The sequence below is a fragment of the Stegostoma tigrinum genome, chromosome 29, assembly GCF_030684315.1.
Source record: "Stegostoma tigrinum isolate sSteTig4 chromosome 29, sSteTig4.hap1, whole genome shotgun sequence".
NCBI lineage: Eukaryota > Metazoa > Chordata > Chondrichthyes > Orectolobiformes > Stegostomatidae > Stegostoma > Stegostoma tigrinum.
In genome coordinates, this window is record NC_081382.1 from 40641786 (window position 1) to 40662401 (window position 20616).

Below are 20616 nucleotides of genomic sequence, written 5' to 3' on the forward strand. Positions count from 1 at the left end.
CCTCTCTATCTCTATCTATCTCTCTCTCTCTCTCTCTCTACCCCCTCCCCCCACCCCCTCTCTCTGTCTCTCTATCTCTATCTCTCTCTCTCTCTCTTCCCCCCCCCCACCCCCTCTCTCTGTCTTTCTTTCTCTCTCTCTCCCTCTCTCTCTCTTCCCCCCCCCACCCCCTCTCTCTGTCGCTGCTATTCCGCCCTCTTGCCCATCCCGACTTGTAATCGTTTTGCTTTGGCCATGTAGCCAAATTTTTGATTCATTCCCTACAGGGTGGTACAGTGGTCAGTGCATTGAGTATGGGAGCTGGGAGGAAATTGGTGAGGCCACTTTTGGAATACTGCGTGCTGTTCTGGTCTCCCTGCTTTAGGAAGGATTTTGTGAAACTTGAAAAGTTTCAGAAAAGATTTACAAGGATGTTGCCAGGCTTGAGTTATAGGGAGAGTCTGAATAGGCCAGAGGGCTGTCTCCCCTGGAACATCAGAGGCTGAGGGGGTGACAGTATAGAGGTTTATAAAACCATGAGGGGCATGGATTGGCCATGGTCTTTTCTGCAGGATGGGGGAGTCCAAAACTAGAGGGTGTAGGTTTAAAGTGAGGGAGGAAAGATTTAAAAGGGACCCTGAGGGGCAACGTTTTCACACAGGGGAGGGTGAGTGTATGGAATGAGCTGTCACTGGAAGTGGTGGAGGCTGGTACAGTTACAGCATTTAGAAGGCATCAGGATGGGGACATGGATAGGAAGGGTTTAGAGAGATATGAGCCAAATTCTGGCAAATGGGACCAGATTAATTTAGGAAAGCTGGCCAGCATGGACAAGTTGGACCGAAGGGTCAGTTTCCATGCCAAATGACTGTACGACTCTCTATCTCCTCCTGCTCCCTTGAAGAAACATCTTAAAACCAACCATGCCTTTGGCCTAATGTTGAGGGGGTGGGTGTGTACGTGTGTAAGACAGCCTGTGCTGTGATAGCTTTATGTTTCTCTCTCTGTGTCAGATTGCGCTCAGTAATTGTCCTTGGTGCTTCATGGTTGAAGCTGGGGTGGGTGGGGGTGGGGGCTGGGGAGGGGGCACAGTTAGCGGTGCTGATATTTGACATTATGAATTACTGGCAGCAGTCACACTGTGAGGAGGGGGGGTTCGCCCTGGATGCAGATTGTGCCGTTGGGGGGTCACTGCTGCAGTGGTAATGTTGTCACCGGGTTCATCATCCCAAACTCCAGGCCAATGCCCTGGGGGGCTTGAGTTGAAATCCCACCGAAGTGTTTGGTGCAATTTGAATGTAATAAATGTCTGGAATTTTTTTTTAGGAATGTTTCCCATGGAGCCCATCAACAGTTGCTGTAAAATCCCACTTGGTTCACTGCTCAGTAGAGAGGGAGAGGGGGAAACCTTACCTGGTCTGGCCTACAAGTGACTCCTGGCCCTCCAACGTGGTTGACTCTTAACTGCCCTCTGGGCAATTAGGGACAGGCCTGGCCTAGCCAGTGGCACCTATAACCCCCTGAAGGAGTAACAAACATGTAGGGAATGGGTCTGATGGAATCTGTCAATGCACCAGGCTCCAGGTGGTCTCTGGGTTTTGGGGCTGAGCACACCAGTAGGGGACGGTGTCTCCTGTCCTCGACAATGGTTTTATTATGTTTACCTCTGTTACCTTTTAACCTCCTGGAACAGGGAGTGAGAGGCTGGAGCAAAAACGTTCCCCCTTTTTACTACACCACCCCCCCACCTCCCTGACTTGGCATGGCTAAATATGAATGACCTGCCCTTCGTATGGGCAGGGTGACGGGGGGAGCATGTTTTGGAGTTTGTCTCGTGGAGTTCTGTCAAAGTATAGCCCACCCAAATTCTAAATGAGAGTGACAGCCCAAGATCAGAACATTGGCATCTCGCAGCACCAGTTCACTCCTGAGCCAATGCCTTGTAACAGAGAACTGCAGGAAGCCAGCCTGGTTCAGTGGGTTTTAGGTTAAAGATTGCATCCTGTCTCCTATTTTAAGCCGGAAACTTGTGATGCATTCAACACAGAAGCACTGTCTCTTTCTTTCTCTCTCTCTCTCTCTCTCTCTGTGTTACACCCATTTGTTGTCTCAGTCAGTCTCTCGCCTTCTGTCTCTGCCGGGCACTTTCCCTCCAGCACTCTCTTACCCTGGTGCTTCGTCTCTCTGCCCATCAGCGTGTCACTGGTTAAACTGTTGTCGTGCATGTTCAGAATTGCAGAGCAGCTCATGTCTCATGGGACTGTGGTCTCATTACAGAGATAGCTGGAGGGAGCAGACTGGTGGGGGTTTAACCTGAGGGTCACCACGCCTCAGGTGAGGGGAGAGGTTGAGAAGCAAACTTGTTTATGGTAACCTCAGCTGATGCAGGTATTAAACCCACACTGTTAAACCAGCCATCCAGCCAACTGAGCTAGCTGTTCCTCTAGTTGCAAAAGACACATCATGTTTAATGACACCTAGCCCACCCACTATTAATCCTGTGTTTGATCCTCAATCCCTTCCCTAATCTGGGAATCCAGCCAGTTCCCTTCCCACATCTGGGATCCACTCAAAGATATGCTTGTTGACCTTCTTCCCCATCTGGAATCCACTCAGTACTCTTCCCTAACTGGAATCTGTTCAGGGATCCACTCGGTGCCCTTCCCCATCTGGGATCCGCTCAACGCTCTTTTTCCCAATCTGGGTTCCACTCAAGGATCCCCTCGGTGCCCTTCCCCCACCTAGGATCCAATCAGTGTTCCTCCTCCATCTGGGATCGCATGGCCAAGAGTGATTAAGACCGGCTCGATCTGCCTGCCCAGTTGCCTACTACTGCAGAGGAGGTTCTTGGGCCCACCATTACCTCAGGCCTCACACCCAGGGGCCACACCAGTAAAGCTGGGGGTAACGAGGCGGACCAGTAAAGCTGGGGGTGGGGGGAGCGAGGCGGCCCAGTAGGAGTGAGGCAGACCATTCTTGTCTTGTCTTGTACGTTTCATAATGGAGCTCCAATGTGACCAGTGTGTTCATTTCCTGTTTTTATTGGGGCGTTTTAAAACTGTTTTATTCAGTCTGCCGTATCCCAGGAATTACAAATTCCAGCCCCTGTAACTCTACAGAGCTTCCCATAGCTTTTAAAATACTGCCTTCCTTACAGCGAGTAATTAAAAGTCATTAATATTGTTTGCAGATGATATTTTAAAGAAGGTACTTTTCTGTCCCATACTGAAGGGTGAAGCAGGGAGTTTGTCTATTGTTTGTGAACCCACAAGTCCTATTCTGTCGATATGCAATTGACAACTGATGTTCCAATTAATTGTGAATTTTAAATCTGACGTTCTTTCATTCAAATACTTTTGGAGAGGAGGTTTGTAAGTTTTGTTTTAAAAACTCTTAAACTTTTTAAAAACTGTAGTGAGTATGAGCCCAGCATGTCTAAACACTTAAGAAAAGCTGTTGAACTTTTTAAGAACCGCTGATGCTGGAGTCAGAGATAACAAGGTGTGGAGCTGGATGAACACAGCAGGCCAGGCAGCAGCAGAGGAGCAGGAAAGCTGACGTTTCAGGTTGGGTTTCTGAAGAAGGGTCCTGACGCAAAACATCAGCCTTCCTGCTCCTCTGATGCTGCCTGGCCTGCTGTGTTCATCCAGCTGTACACTGTGTTATCTCCATTGAGCTTTTAACTTTATTTATCTACTTTTGTACCTAAGATTTTGTGCCTAGCCACCTTTGTACCTAATGGGAATGAAGACAATGTACGCTTTTCACTGTACTCATGTACATATGTACTTGAGAACACATGGCAATAAAATTTAATTCTAGTTCTGAAATTGACTCACGGGACATGGATGTTGCTAATTGGTCAGTGTTTATCTCCGATCCCTAATTGCCCTTTGAGAAGGTTGTGGTGAGGTGCATTGAGAACCACTGCAGTCCCTGTTCTGTGGGTTGACCCACAATGCTATTAGGGAGGGAATTCCAGTATTTTGAACCAGTGACAGTGAAGGAACGGCAATATATTTCCAAGGCAGGATGGGGAGTGGCTCAGAGTGGGTGGTGTTCCCATGTATCTGCTGCTGTGTCTAGATGGAAGTGGTCGTGGTTTTGGAAGGTGCTGTCGGAGGGTCTTTGGTGAATTTCTGCAGTGCATCTTGTAGATAGTACACACTGCTGCTACTGGGCGTCGGTGGGGGAGGGAGTGAATGCTTGTGGATGTGGTGTTAGGTCCCACCGTACTCATCCTGTGAAAAGCACGGACAGTGTGGGTCAGCAGAGATTTGTGTAATCATTGTTCGTGAGTCAGTGAAAACTAATGACTGTCAACAGACTGTTACAGTGCAGAAAAGGCCATTCTGCTCATCATGTCAGTGCTAGCTGCATGACCATAGAAAGTTTGCAGGTAAACTCTGGAATGTTGGCCTTTAAATTTAGAGGGTCAGATTCCACAGGGGTTGATAGTCATGTTATTACAAAGGCCTGGTTAGACCACACCTGGAGTTCACGGTGAGCTGTTTGAGGTACCACACATATTGTAGATTATCTTGGGAGTGTAGTGGTAATTCACCAGAATGATATCTAGACTCCAAAGGCTGTGCTCGGAGGAGAGACTCTACCACTAGCTGCTGTATTCCCTTGAATTTAGGAGATTAACGGTCAATTTGATGGAAGTTCTGAAAGCATTGGGTGTCAGGGAGAAATTGTTTCTGTTGGTTGAGAATCTAGGATCAGGGCAGAGTTTGTGGGAAACACTTCTTCAAATGATTGTTTGGGACAAGTTCCTATTTTTAATTTTAAATTTGTGATAGAACATAATTAACCAAAGGTTTGATGGGGATATGAAGCCAAGTTGCTAATTAGCTGAGGCCGCATTGAATGCTAGTATAGGCTCAACAGGCTGAAGGGACTCCTCAGGGCAAACTGTCCTTTCTCTTGGGGAAGAAACAAAGCCTTTTTTATATTGTGTCGTAAATACGTAATGAGATCTTGATCACTTTGCAAGGAAACAGTGATATTCAGAGCTCTCTGCTCTATTTTACAATGAACCTGTTCTCTGATTAATGTACGCACACCAATTGTCAATTTTTTACTTTCACAAGAGGGTTTTCTGAAGGTTGAAGTGTCTATGGATTCACAGTATCTTTCTTTTCCTCACTCCCTGCCTCTCTCCTCCTCCTCTCCCTCTGCCTCCATCTCTCTCTCTCTTCCTCCATCTCTCTCTCTCTTCCCCCACTTTCTCCTCCTGCTCTCTGTCTCCCTTTCCTCTTCTCTATGTCCCAACTCTCCTTCACCTTCTCTTCTCCCTCTTTCTCTATTTTCTGTCTCTGTGCACCCTCCACCACTTCCCTGTCTTCTCTTTCTCTTCACCTCTCGCTTCCCCACTCTCGCTCTCTGTATACCCGCCCCCCCCCCCCCACCCACTTCCCTCACTATTCCTTCTCTCCCCCAGTTCACTGAGGAGAAGCTCGGGCAGGCAGAGAAGACCGAGTTGGATGCTCACTTTGAGAACTTGTTGAGCCGTGCGGACAGCACTAAGAACTGGACCGAGAAGATCCTGCGTCAGACTGAGGTCCTGCTTCAACCCAACCCAAGTAAGATCACCCCGAGGCGAATGGATCCTGTCACTGCTCTCGATCTGCTCGGGTAATGCTTCAGGCAAGGTAGCAAATCTACCAGACCCGACACTGAATTCTAAAGGGGGGAACTGTACGTTTGGAACAGTAACGAAAAGCCTCAGTCAGGGTAATGGTGCTGATGTGATGTAGATGGCGAGATTTGAAACAGTGCCCACACAGACCTCTGAACAAAGTTACAGGCATTCACATTCCTGTCACAACATGGGTACAAAACTGTATCAGAGAAAATGGGAACTGCTGTGTTCATCCAGCTCCACACTTTGTTATCTTGGATACAAAACTGGCTGAGTGAGTGGGAAACACGAATGATCAATGGATAGAAGGAACCGCCGATGCTGGAGTCAGAGACCACACAGCGTGGAGCTGGAGGAACGCAGCAGGCCAGGCAGCATCAGAGGAGCAGGGAAGCCGACGTTTCGTGTCAGGACCCTTCTGCAGAAGGGTCCTGACACGAAACGTCGGCTTCCCTGCTCCTCTGATGCTGCCTGGCCTGCTGCGTTCCTCCAGCTCCACGCTGAATGATCAGTGGACAATTTTTCGGGCTGGAGGAAGAATTGTAGTGCAGGGACCGATATTGGGATCTTTGCTTTTCCTGATGTACATTAATGGCCGAGATCTTGCTGTGCTGGGGGACAATTCCCAAGTTCACAGATGAAAGTAAATCTGGAGGAATTGTAAACTGAGAGGGGTTGGGGGTGGTGGGGGGAGACCATGTGTGGAAGAGTTGGTCGATTGGGCAGAAAGACAGCTGATTACATCCAATGCAGAGAACTGTGAGGTGGTGCAGTTTGGTCAGAAGAATATTGAAAGACATTAAAGGAGGGGGTACAATTGTAACGGGGATGCAGGAGCAGAGGGTGCTCGGGATATATGCACACAGGCCACTGAAGGTGACAGCACATATGGGAAGAGCAGTTAATATGTGTATCAACAAGGGCACTGGTGACAAGGACAAGGAGGTGATGCTGGGTTTGTACAGGGCACTTGTTAGCCCTCAGCTGGAGCACTCTGTACGGTTATGGGCCCCACATTATCGGAAAGATGTCAACATATCCAAAAGTGAGTGCAAGGCCGGTTCACAAGAACGGTAGTCGGGGGTGAGAAGTTATGAAGATAGACTGAGGAAGTTCTCCTTGGAGAAAAGAGGGTGTTGGGAGGAGATTCAATCGAGATTTTTCAAAATCATGAGTGGGCTGGGCAGAGTAGCTGGGAACGAACTGCTCCCACTTGCGGGGCATCCATTAAAAGTGATCTGCAAGCGTCTTGGAACATAGAGCAGTGCAGGAACAGGCCCTTCAGCCCACCATGCCCATGCTGACCGTGATGCCATTCTACAAACTAATCTCATCTGCTGTACAGGCTCCATATCTCTGTATTTCTCCCTGCCTGCCCACATGTCTAAGACCATTTTCACTCAAGAGGTCAAAAGGGTAGGAAATACATCAGGGCCATTTGATGGTTGGATAAAATGGCGTGTGGGGAGAAACAGAGAACCCTCATTCTGGAGTGTTCCGAACATACTGAGGGACTTTGCTGGGAATGCAAAGTGCCTTATTTGTCCATCCACACCATCTCTGTAACTCCTGCAAGTGCAGCTTGAGTATTCTACGTGAGGTGTGTCTGTACCTCCAACATAAGGCCTGATGCCAAGGCTCAAGGGTAGACCATTCGGCCCTTTAAGCCTTCTGTGCCATTCAACATGACCCTGGCTGATCATCCAACTCAGTCCCCTGTTCCCACTTTCTCCCCCCACATCCTTTGACCCCTTTAGCCCCAAGAACCGTATCTAACTTCTCGAAAATATTCAACGTTTTGGTTTTAACTGCTTTCAGTGGCAGAGAATTCCCTGCTCTCGGAATCCTGGAAATTTGTCCCAGCTGCCCCTTTGGTTTCGTGAAGACGTTCTGTTCGATTTTTATTTTATTCTTTCATGTGATGTGGGTGTCTCCAGCAAGGAGCAGCATTTATTGCCTATCCCTAATTGCCCTCAAACCAAGGGGCTTTCTCAGCCATTCAGAGGGCAGTTCAGAGCCAATCACATTGCTGGAGTCGCATGTGGGTCAGACCAGGTAGGAGAGGCAGATTTCCTTCCCTAAAGAACGTCAGGGGGGTTACAAAAAAGTGTTAGTTCCCCCCCCCCCCCACCATTGCTTGAGCTTTTAATCCCAAACTTTTTACTGAATTCAAACTTCACAGCTGCTGTTACATAGACAACTGGAGCGGGAGTAGGCCATTCAGCCCTTCAAACCTGCTGCCCCATTCAATATGATTGCCGCTGATCCTGTATCTCAATTCACATTTCTCCTCATATCCTTGGAAAATCTAAAAATGTATCTGTCTCCACCTTGGCTTGGCCTCCGCAATCTTCTGCGGCAGTGAATTGCACAGGTTCACCTCCCTCTCTGAGTGAAGAAATGTTCCCTCCTCTCCTCCTTTGATTCAAACCCCTCCTCGCCAGCACATTAGCCTGAGCCTGTGACCAACACAGTCACAGATCTCTCTCACCCATGGTTCTACTCTCTTCCACCCTCTACAGTCGGGCAGAAGATATAAACATTTGTATACACGTGCAAACAGATTCAAGAACAGCTCGATCCCCTCTGCTATCCGACTTTTCAATGTTTAAGCTGACTGAGTTGAGGCTTTTTCCCCGCACATTATGCGGTGATGTAATCTTTTCTGGAGTTGTCACTGGAGGCAGCTTATTACCGACTCTCAGCAGGGCGGAGCATTTTAACCTCTTTTCTCAGGAGCTCCGCTGTGGCTCACTGGTCTGTTACAGCTTCCTGTTGTCTTTTGTCCCTTTTTTTCCATATAAGAAATGGGAGCAGGGTACTGCTCTGTCGTTGTCAGCTCAACCTCACTTCCCCGAATTATCTCCATGTCTCTTTCGACGTTGTTCATCTCCAGGAACCTATCGATCTCTGTCTTGATGATTCTCTATCGTTGAGATTCGTCAGTTCTTGGGGGCGGAGAATCCCAAAGGTTTGTATTTAGGAGTTGGGATGTCATGTTGAGGTTGTGCAGAACTTTGGTGAGGCCACTTGTGGAATACTGTGTACAAATCTGGTCGCCATGCTCTAGGAAGGATATTATAAAGTTGGTGAGGGTGTAGAAAAGATTTACAAGGATGTAATCAGACTGGAGGGTTTGAGTCGTGGGAAGAGGCTGGATGGGTTGGGTTGGGACTTTTTTCCCTGGAGTGTTGGAGGTTGAGGTGTGACCTTACAGAGGTTCATAAAATCATGAGGGGCATGGATAGGGTGAATAGCAAAGATAAGTGAGTCTAAAAATGACGGGCACTGTTTTTAAGGTGAGAGGAGCAGGATTTATAAGAGACCCGAGGGGCAACTTTTTTGCACAGAGTGGGATGCATGTGTGGAATGAACTGCCAGAGGAGGTGCTTGAGGCTGGTACAGTTATAACATTTAAAGGATATTTGGTTAGGTACATGAATCGGAAAGGTTTGGAGGGATATGGACCAAATGCGACGCAGTTGTACGATTCTATGACTGACAACGCTCTGAATGAGGAAATTCCTCCTCATCTCTGTCTGACAGACCAACCCGTTCACCTGAGATGATACCTTCTGCTATTAGGCTCACTGCCCAGGGCAAACATCCTATTGACGATCACCCTGCCATACTCTGTAGGAATTTTCTACTTTTCAATGTGGTCACCCCCGCAAACACATTCTCATGAAACTCACGGGAATATGAACACAGTTTCCTCAATCCCTCCTCGTAACATAAACCTGCCTGCCTAGAAATTAATCTGGTGAACATCTAATGCACTTCCTCTCTGTCAGCTCTCTCTTCGTAGGTGAGAGTGTTCTTGGGCATGATTCCCTTGTTCCTTTAAATTTCTCCTTAAAACTAAACCTTTGATCGCTGGCCGCTAATAGTTCTTCATGTGGCTCATTATCAAATATGTTTTGATAAAGGGCAGCGCGGTGGCTCAGTGGTTCACACTGCTGCCTCACAGCACCAGGGACTCGGGCTCAGTTCCACCCTTGGGCGACTGTCTGTGAGGAGTTTTCACATTCTCCCCATGTCTGCATGGGTTTCCTCTGGGTGGTCCGGTTTCCTCCCACAGTCCAAGTGGATTGTCCATACTAAATTGCCCCATAGTGTTCAGGGATGTGTAGATTAGGTGGGTTATAGGGGGATGGGCATGGGTGGGATGCTCTGAGGGTCTGTGTGGACTTGTTGGGCCGAAGGGCCTGTTTCCACACTGTAGGGGTTCTATGAATTAAAAGAAACCTCCTATAATTGATCTTGAGAAGGTGGAGTAATCTTTGTGTGTTTGAGCAAACAACCCGGGGGTTCAGGCCAGTTCTCAGTGGGGGGTAGGGTGGAATGGGTTCAAACCCTGGAACAGCAGTGGCTGGAGTTTTAGTTTAGAGAATGCATTTGGAATTGAAAGTTCATCCTAGTGACAGTCACCATGATAATCATCACCAGCTTTGCTTTTTAAAAAATGATCTTGTTCACTATTGTCTTTGAATGAAGGAAACTGCCTGGTCTGGCCTACATGTGACTCCAGACCCACAGCTATGTGGTTGACTCTGAACAGCCCTCTGGGTAATTAGAGATGGGGCAATAAATACAGTTGTACAACTCAGAAACAGGCCCTTCGTTCCAACCAGTCCGTGCCGAACGTAGTCCCAAACTAGACTAGTCCCACCTCCCTGCTCCTGGCCCATTTCCCTCCAAACCTCACCTACTTATGAACTTATCCAATTGTCTTTTGAATGCTGTAAATTTACCCACACCCACTACTTCCTCAGGAAGCTCATTCCACACGCGAACCACTGTGTTTTTAAAAAAAAAATTGCCCCTCCTCCTTTTTAAATCTTTCTCCTCTCACCATAAAAATGTGCCCTCCAGTTTGAACTCCCCCACCCTGGGGAAAAGACTCTTCTCTATTCACGTTATCTATGCCCCTCATGATTTTATAAAACTCTGTAAAGTAACCCATCAACCTCGTACAGATAATAGATAGTACAATTGTTTCATGAAATGAGAAGGTACTTCAATGAATTACCTAAAGTCTTGCTAATGTAACAGAGCCATATATGACACCAAAGAATGTCAATCAGCCCATCTAGTCCTTGCTGGCTCTCTGTGGAACAACCCAGATGTTCAATTCCACACTATCTTGTAGCTCTACGAGTTTATTATCTCTGGGGGCATATTTGACTTCCTTTCGAAACCAGTCACATCTCGACTTCTACCACCCTCAGGGACAGCCAGTTCCAGCTCATGACCACTTGCTGCATTAAATGTTCTTCCTCACGTCTCTTGTTTGAAATCTTAAAACCATCTCTTCTAGTCCTTGGAGCATTAGCCAATGGGAACAGTTTTTCTATGTCTACCTTTTCTAATCTGTCATCACCTTGTACACCTCTATAAATCTCCTTTAATCTACTTTGATCCAGCATTTCCCCTAACATTATAGTTAAAATCCCCAGCCCTAGAATGATTCTGGTGTGTTCCATTAGAAGGAACTAACACACTGTATAACTCCCTAATGAAGGGTCTAGGCCCGAAATGTCAGCTTTTGTGCTCCTGAGATGCTGCTTGGCCTGCTGTGTTCATCCAGCTTCACACTTTGTTATGTGAGTGATAATGGGAACCGCAGATGCTGGAGAATCCAAGATAATAAAATGTGAGGCTGGATGAACACAGCAGGCCCAGCAGCATCTCAGGAGCACAAAAGCTGACGTTTCGGGCCTAGATCCTTCATCAGAGAGGCTCCACACTGTTATCTTGGATTCTCCAGCATCTGCAGTTCCTATTATCTTGTATAACAAATTGTACTTGATAGACAAGGAGGCCAAAGATTATGGAGGGGATAGACAGAAAAGTGGAGCAGGTTTGAAGTGTCAAATGACCTGCCCATGAGTCCTACCTTCCTCTGTAGAGGGAAACAAAACTGAAAAATGGGGATAGAGAAGTGTTCCTCAGAACTGGAAGATGCTAAGAGTTTTAAACAATTAGAGGTAGGAGAGGCAGTGACAGAATGTATGTTGTCGCTCAAAACGTAGGCATCAGTGCAGCATTACTTTGAACTCCACCAGTGGCTCAGCGACGAGAAACTTCAATTCAGTATTCTCAGTCTACAGCTCGACTGGATTAAAGTACATCATCAGGTTGGATAGGACATTGGAGAAGGGAGTTGACTGTGTCTAACCCAAGCTGTACCTGCACTAGGAAAATCTGCTCTGATTTTAAATCCTGCACTAACGACACAGCAGAGAAAGATATATTGGTAAATTACTGCTGGCCTTCGCCAGCAATACCCACGTGCTGTGAAAGAATGAAGAAATGTGAGCGCGCTCATACAAAGCTGTTTCATGTTTGGCCAAGGTACTGTGTTCAAAGGATAAAGGATGTCTATTTATTCATGGGCTGTGCTCCTGTCCCTACCCCTGGGATTCAGTGTGGTCACCTGGTTTGAGGCAATGCCAGACCAATCTCTCCATCCGCCCCACTCCCCACCTCTCCAAGCACCCCACCCCCACCTCTTTATCCCCCCCTCCATCTGACCTCCCCATCTGCCTGTCCATCCACCACTCCCCACCTCTCCATCCCCCCCATCTGCCCCTCCATCACACCCCCCCTCTCCGTCGCACCCACCCCCCCTCCATTGCACCGCCCCTCTCCATCTGCCCATCCGTCGCACCCCCCTCTCTCCGTCGCAACCCCCATCTACCTGCCCCTCCATCGCACCCCCCACATCACACCTTCCTCTCCATCCCCCCCCCCATCGTCCCCACCTCCCATCATCCCTCTCTCCATTGCATCCCCATCTCACCGTCACCTCCCTCCCTTTTGCCGTCAACAACCGTCCCCCCCACCCTGACTTCCTGTGCTCAGCCTGAACCCCCTCTGTTTGATGGGGGGAGTCATATCATAAAACCCCATGTTGAGTGGAGGTCCTTGCAGGTTGGAAAGAAGCAGAGAAACATAGGAAATCGAGGAGGATTAGGCCCCTCGAGCCTGCTCCCCCCATTCAGGGTGCTCATGTCTGATCATTCAACATTTCAGCCTGCTCCTGCTTCTATAGGTCCATGAGTAGGCCATTCAGCCCCTTGAGTCTATTCTGCCATTCAATGAGATCATGGTTGATCTGTGGCCTAATTCCATGTATGGGATCTGGGCCAAAGGCAGGTGCTAGCTTTGCTTAACGAACACAAAATCTATTTCACATTTAAAATTAACAACTGAGCCAGTATCTGCTGCCATTTGTGGAACAGAGTTCCAAACTCTACCACCTCCATATCCTTTGATCCCTTTAGGTCTAAATGACATATCCAACTCCTTCTTGAAACTGTACAATGTTTCGCCCTCAGCTGCTTGCTGTGGCGGTGAACCCCACAGGTTCACCTGTCTCTGGGTGAAAAAACGTTTCACGATGTCATTCCAATTGGTTTTTGTAAAATGTTTACATTCTGGTGTAATAGGCTGATCCATGATGGTGGCCAGAGTAGGCCGCTTCAGCTGGAGCTTGTCTGCTCTGCCTGTTTTTATTCTTCTATTTCTTCTCTTTTCTTCCCCTCTTGGTGTTTTCTTTCTTCCTCTCTCCTGGCCTCCAATTACACCTGGCATCTGCGCAGACAGGATGAGGTGGCCCCCTGGCCTGTCGATCTCTCACTCTTGCATGACTTCAGCCTGGTCAGCCGGTCCTGAGGCGATACCAGAGCAATCTCCCAGCCTCAGAATCCTCACAAGAAGGCCCGGCAGGGACCGGAGCCCCGGGGCCCAGTGGGGAAGGGACTGGAGCCCGGGGCCCGGTGGGGAAGGGACTGGGGCCCAGGGCCTGGTGGGGACTGGAGGCGGGGTGCCAGTTGCTATAGGTTAGAAGACCACTGTTCTGGACTCGTATTTCTGCAACGTTGGACAGTTTATTTCTCTTTTTTTTCCTGAGATCTTTTAACTAAAGAAGCTGTACCCTGGCTCCTTTCTACCTGTGATGGTGATGTATAAACGTTTTCACTGCACTCAGTTGAGTGGATGTGACAATGACACTAACTCAATTCAATTCTTTGGCCCACCAAGACTGCATGACACATGATACCTTTGTAAACTAAAAAACCTTTCGCATCTATGCAGTCTAAACCCCTCTGTTCCTGGTCTATTGATGTATCTGTCTAGATGCATCTTAAACATTGCTATTGTGTCTGTCTCCACCACCGTCTCTAGAAGCACATTCCATGCACTTACCACCCTCTGTGTGGAAAAAAATACCTCTCACATCTGCTTTAAACTTACCCACTTTTGCCTTAAACCCTAGAAATTGACATTTTTACTCTGGGGGAAATGGACTGTGACCAGTCATCCTAACCACACCTGACATAGTTTTGTAAATATCTGTCAGGTCCCCCCTCAGCCTCTGACACTCAAGTTAAAAAAACCACTGAGTTAGCCCACCCTTGTCTGCCTTCCGGAATGACCACTATCTCCGGGACTCCCTTGTTCGCTCCACACTCCCCTCCAACCCCACCACACCCGGCACCTTCCCCTGCAACCGCAGGATGTGCTACACCTGCCCCACACCTCCTCCCTCACCCCTATCCCAGGCCCCAAGATGACTTTCCACATTAAGCAGAGGTTCACCTGCAAATCTGCCAATGTAGTATACTTTATCCACTGTACCCGGTGTGGCTTCCTCTACATTGGGGAAACCAAGCGGAGGCTTGGGGACCGCTTTGCAGAACATCTCCGCTCGGTTCGCAACAAACAACTGCACCTCCCAGTCGCGAACCATTTTAACTCCCCCTCCCGTTCCTTAGACGACATGTCCATCACGGACCTCCTGCAGTGCCACAATGATGCCACCCGAAGGTTGCAGGAACAGCAACTCATATTCCACTTGGGAACCCTGCAGCCCAATGGTATCAATGTGGACTTCACCAGCTTCAAAATCTCCCCTTCCCTCACCGCATCCCAAAACCAACCCAGCTCGTCCCCGCCTCCCTGACCTGTTCTTCCTCTCACCTATCCCCTCCTCCCACCTCAAGCTGCACCTCCATTTCCTACCTACTAACCTCATCCCACCTTCTCGACCTGACCGTCCTCCCTGGACTGACCTATCCCCTCCCTACCTCCCCACCTACACTCGTCTCTACTGGCTCCATCCCCGCGTCTTTAACTTGTCTGTCTCCTCTCCACCTATCTTCTCCTCTATCCATCTTCGGTCCGCCTCCCCCTCTCTCCCTATTTATTCCAGAACCCTCTCCCCATCCCTCTTTTCTGATGAAGGGTCTAGGCCCGAAACGTCAGCTTTTGTGCTCCTGAGATGCTGCTTAGCCTGCTGTGTTCATCCAGCTCCACACTTTGTTATCTTGAGTTAGGCCAATCTCTCCGCGTAGCTAATACCCTCCAAGCCAGGCGACATCCTGGTAAGCTGTACCCAGCCCAAAGCTGCCTCCTGATGCGATATTCTGGCGTGGCCTAATTAAGGTTCCATGCACCTGCATCGGTTTTGCTCTCGGTGATGAGGAGGTCCTTTTTTTTCCCAAAATTGCAACTATCCTTCATCACCCTTTATTTAAGCGACTGCTGGACATGCACATGGACAGCAGTGAATTGAGGGGAATGTAGGTTAGTTTATTTTATTTTTGGATTAGGATTATTCCACGGCACAACATGTGGGCCGAAGGGCCTGTACTGTGCTGTACTTTTTCTGTGTTCTATGACATTTCCCCCCAGTGTGTTTGCTAACCATTGCTGTACCTTCAAGGAGTTTAGTGTTCCTGTCGCACAGGAAAAATTCAAGATTCATTACAACCATACGGCACAGAGACAGACCCTTCAGTCCAACTTGTCCGTGCTGACCAGATAGCCCAAATTAGTCTGCTCCCATTTGCCAGCATTTGGCTCATATCTCTCTAAACTCTTCCTATTCCAATACCCATCCAGATGCCTTTTAAATGTTGTAATTGTACCAGCCCCCATAATTTCCTCTGGCAGCTCATTCCATACACGCACCACCCTCTGCGTGAAAAAGGTGCCCCTTAGGTCCCTCTTAAAACTTTCCCCTCTCACCTTAAACCTGTTGCCCTCTAGTTTTGGACTCCGCCCACCCTGGGGAAAAGACCTTGGCTGTTCGCCCTATCCATGCCCCTCATGGTTTTATAAACCTCCATAAAGCCTCTGACACTCCAGGGAAATAGCTCCAGCCTATTCAGCTTCTCCCTGTAGCTCAAACCCTCCGACCCCGGCAACATCCTTGTAAATCTTTTCTGAAACCCTTTCGAGTTTCACAACAACCCTCCTAGAGCAGGGAGGCCAATTGATTTATTTGAGATGACAATCATCGAAGGAGCTTTGAAATTAGCCCAGTGTGCAGGAGAGAAATCTTGTCACCCTGCAGTGACTGGTTAGAGATCTCTGGAGATAAATCCTGCCCCTTTTTTGTTTAAGATAATAAAATGTGAAGCTGGATGAACACAGCAGGCCAAGCAGCATCTCAGGAGCGCAAAAGCTGACGTTTCGGGCCTAGACCCTTCATCAGAGAGGGGGATGGGGTGAGGGTTCTAGAATAAATAGGGAGAGAGGGGGAGGCGGACCGAAGATGGAGAGAAAAGAAGATAGGTGGAGAGGAGAGTAGAGGTGGGGAGGGGATAGGTCAGTCCAGGGAAGATGGACAGGTCACGGAGGTGGGATGAGGTTAGAAGGTAGGAAATGGAGGTGCGGCTTGAGGTGTGAGGAAGGGATGGGTGAGAGGAAGAACAGGTTAGGGAGCCAGAGACAGGCTGGACTGGTTTTGGGATGCAGTGGGTGGAGGGGAAGAGCTGGGCTGGTTGTGTGGTGCAGTGGGGGGAAGGGATGAACTGGGCTGGTTTTGGGATACGGTGGGGGAAGGGGAGATTTTGAAGCTGGTGATGTCCACATTGACACCATTGGGCTGCAGGGTTCCCAAGCGGAATATGAGTTGCTGTTCCTGCAACCTTCGGGTGGCATCATTGTGGCACTGCAGGAGGCCCGTGATGGACATGTCATCTAAAGAATGGGAGGGGGAGTGGAAATGGTTTGTGACTGGGAGGTGCAGTTGTTTATTGCGAACCAAGTGGAGATGTTCTGCAAAGCGGTCCCCAAGCCTCCGCTTGGTTTCCCCAATGTAGAGGAAGCCACACTGGGTACAGTGGATGCAGTATACCACATTGGCAGATGTGCAGGTGAACCTCTGCTTAATATGGAAAGTCATCTTGGGGCCTGTGATGGGGGTGAAGGAGGAGGTGTGGGGGCAAGTGTAGCATTTCCTGCGGTTGCAGGGGAAGGTGCCAGGTGTGGTGGGGTTGGAGGGGAGTGTGGAGCGAACAAGGGAGTCACGGAGAGAGTGGTCTCTCCGGAAAGTAGACAAGGGTGGGGATGGAAATATGTCTTGGGTGGTGGGGTCGGATTGTAGATGGCAGTGTTATGTATCATTCCTCAGACAGGCAGGTATCTGCAGAGGAAAGTGTTACCATTTCGCCCCACCATGGGGATTTCATCTGAAAACAACATAGTTTTCGCGTAACAAGTGCTTTCAGCAGAGTTTTGGTTTTTAAAAATTCAGTGCAGGTTCTGTGCGCCAGGCAAGAAGTGCAATAAAGTTAATAAAAACCCAAAAGAACTGCGGATTCTGCAAATCAGGAACAAAAGCAGAAGTTGCTGGAAAAGCTCAGCAGGTCTGGCCGCATCTGTGGAGGAGAAAACAGAGTTAACATTTCGGGTCCGGTGACCCTTCGTCAGAATGTTCCTCAGACCTGCTGAGCTTTTCCAGCAACTTCTGTTTTTTGTTTGTGAATACAATAAAGTTAGTGGTTTTGGGCTCCACTGTTTAACCATAACTCGTCCTGCGGTAGGCGAAGGAATTGATTGTTGAAGCTTTTTCCTCATCTGGAAACTCTTATTTCCAGACATTTATTGATTTCAAATTCCACCGGTTGCTGTGGTAGGATTCGAACCCGGGTCCCTGCAGCATTGCCTGGGTCAACGGTCCAGCGATAATGCCAAGAGGCCGTCACCTCCCAACGATGAACATTACTGGGACGATGATAACATTGAGGGAGACCACTGGGGCGATCCCTCTAAGTTATCCTTTCAAGTTATTTCTTTCCTTGTAATCACAAAAAAAATTTTCACTACTCCACATTTGTAGACAAGGCAACCACCTGGTGATGATGGGATGCTGAGAGTGTGACTGACGAGCTGTATTGAAGGGGGAATCCAGTGGATAAGCCCATGTTAAATGTTGCTCCTGCCGTCAGTACCGCGGCCACAGGAGAATGCTGTTTCAAATCAATTTAACATGCTATGAGCAATTATGGTTCATAAGTAGGTTTGAGTAAGGTGAGTACAATACCTCTCACACAGCTGTGTGCACAGATAAATGTGGTTCACTGCAGCCCTGCCATTCCCCTGTCTGCCCTTAACAAATTTGTACAAATTACTGAATGTCATTTTGCCCACTGCGGCTCTAATCTTCACTTGTTTGTAATTATGAAGAGAAAATTTGAAGGGAAAGCTTACTGCCTGGAGTAGAAGGTACACCTTGTGCCTGTACTTCCGGCTGCTGTCTGAAATACTCATAAAAATCAGCGTTTACCAGAGATTTCCTGGAGTGGTTTTGCTGCAGGTAGCGGAATTTCACCTGTGCTTTTAAATGGTTCCTTCAGATCCAGATGAATGTGTGTATGAGACTGGTTCTTGAAGATTGCATGGTCTGAAAATTTGGAGACTGCTGTCTTTTTTTTACACAGAGGGTGTTTCACGTGTGGAATGAACATCCTGAGGAAGTGGTGGGTGTGGGTACAGTTACAGCATTTAGAAGACATTTGGATAGGTTCATGAACAGGGAAGGTTTGGAGGGATGTGGGCCACGAGCAGGCAGGTGGGACTAGTTTAGCTTGGGATTATGGTCAGCAGGGACTGGATGGACCAAAGGCTCTGTTTCGGAGCTGTGTGACTCGGTTTCTTTAAATGATTGCTCTTTATTCTTCCATGGGCAGTGGGGGTTGCTGGCTGACCTGGCCTTTGTGATCCATCCCTAACTGCGCTTGAGCTTCGGGCAGTGCAGAGTCAGTGGACGGGGCAGGTGGCGGATGGGGCAGCTGGTGCGAACCAGGATGTGGCTAACTCCTCAACTTTGAGCCCTGTTATCGTGTTGGGGGTTTCAGGGGAGGTTATTGAGCCCAGGGGGCGGGGGGTAAATGGTTGGTTGAGCCTGTAATTAACAAAAGTAGGACTGATGTCACTTCTCTCCTCCTTTGACCCAGGTGCCCGAATTGAGGAATTCCTTTACGAGAAGCTTGACCGCAAGATTCCCTCTCGGATCACGAATGGCGAATTATTGGGCCAGTACATGATTGAAGCTGCCAGTGAATTCGGACCTGGGACTCCTTATGGTGAGATACGGAAGGCAGTTAAGTTTATAAAATATATCAGCCACATGGACCGGTAGCAGTCTCTTGTTATTGAAGAGTCAGCTATAGCTCAGAGAGTAGCAAAGTTATCCCTGAGACTTGCAGCACAGAAGCAGACCCTTCGGTCCATCCAGTCCATGCCGACCATCATCCCAAACTAAACTGGTCCCACCTGCCTCCTCCAAACCTTTCCTAATCACATACTTATCCAAGTGTCTTTTAAATGTTGTACTGTGCCCACATCCACCACTTCCTCTGGATGTTCACACCACCCACAAACCACCCTCTGTTTAAAAAAATGCCTCATGTCTTTTTTTTAATCACTCTCCTCTCACCTTAAAAGCCCTGCCCCAGGAAAAGCTGACTACCATGAGCTCTATCTATACCCCTCGTTGTTTTATAAACTTCGATCAGGCCAGGGGTTCCAGCTTCAGAATCCCACTTGAGCACTGAATACCAAGGCTGAGGTTCTGGTGCAGGTCTGAAGGGCTGCTGCATTGTTACAGGGTGTGCTGTCCTTCCAAGGTGAGGTTCGAAACGGATTGACTGGTCGCGTTGCTGCCTGGGGGAGCTTTCTGTGTGCTTGCTGGCTGCGAGCCAGCACTTGGGCATGGTTTGTCGATTGGCGGAAGGGAGCCTGAGGGGCAGAATGGCCTGATTCCTGTGTAGGTCTGTCTCCCTTTACAAAGCCCCATTGCAGAGTCCCAACCCCAAATGGATAGCATGTACTCGAGGAGATGACTCTTTCAGGGCTAAATATCTGGCAGGGGAAGCTTGAGATTGCACTCAGCCGTGGGCCTCCTCCAGCTCAGGATTAGAATTGGTGAACCGTTAATGTTGAAGTGAGCTAGTCCTGGGATTTATAAAGTTTATGGTAAAGATCTGTAGCTCTGGCTGTGTGTGAGGTTGTCTGAACGAGAACAAGACAGCTCGGCGAGCAAGTGACAACCTGCATTGTTCTAATATTCAAGCGACTACCTCTGTCTGTGCCTGGCACCAACTCAGACAGATTGCTCAGATCTGGATTCGAGCATTTATTGACTTTGTTCTCAGATGACTAATTATTTTACAGCCCCATTTTACAAATTGGGTAATGTCGTTAGGAATGCCATAATCTCTGACTCATTAACCTCGTGGACAGTAAGCAGGCCTTTGTCACACTGCTGACTAACTCTGCTGTGCTCCTGCCTGTGAGGCAAGAACTCGAAAGACTTAACTTGTAGCCTGTCCAATTGGCCGGCATCGCCCTGCTCAGCCCCTGGATAATTCCCAATTGCTGGAATGCCGATACACGGGGACTCATTGTCTGCTGTGTTATTCTTACTGCCATTGACTGAGAGTCAGCTGGCTATTTGGCTCTGGGAGGCATTCTAACAGGCCTGGCATTGACCATCACCATGGAAACCCCACCTTATTACAGAGGCCACTGGGGGCCCTGACCAGCAGGGAGCAGTTAATGTCACCTGGTCTCTCCTCACTCGAACCTCCCAGAGCTCCCCTCGCTCAGGTCAACTTGTGAAAGCATCTCGTCCCCCGATTTGATAAATTAGACTTCAGTTAATCACCTCATCTGGAAGATGTCATTTCTGT

At 48.5% G+C, this 20616-nt stretch overlaps 1 protein-coding gene across 5 annotated transcripts in view; it reads left to right on the forward strand.

The window, feature by feature from the left end:
• Positions 1-20616, forward strand: part of sh3glb2b (SH3-domain GRB2-like endophilin B2b) — a 126975-nt gene that overhangs the window by 44167 nt on the left and 62192 nt on the right. For all 5 annotated transcript variants that reach the window (XM_059638408.1, XM_059638407.1, XM_059638410.1 and 2 more), the window contains exons 2-3: positions 5426-5567; positions 18880-19008. In XM_059638408.1, coding sequence (XP_059494391.1) covers positions 5426-5567; positions 18880-19008 — 271 coding nt within the window. The remainder of the gene's footprint in view (positions 1-5425; positions 5568-18879; positions 19009-20616) is intronic.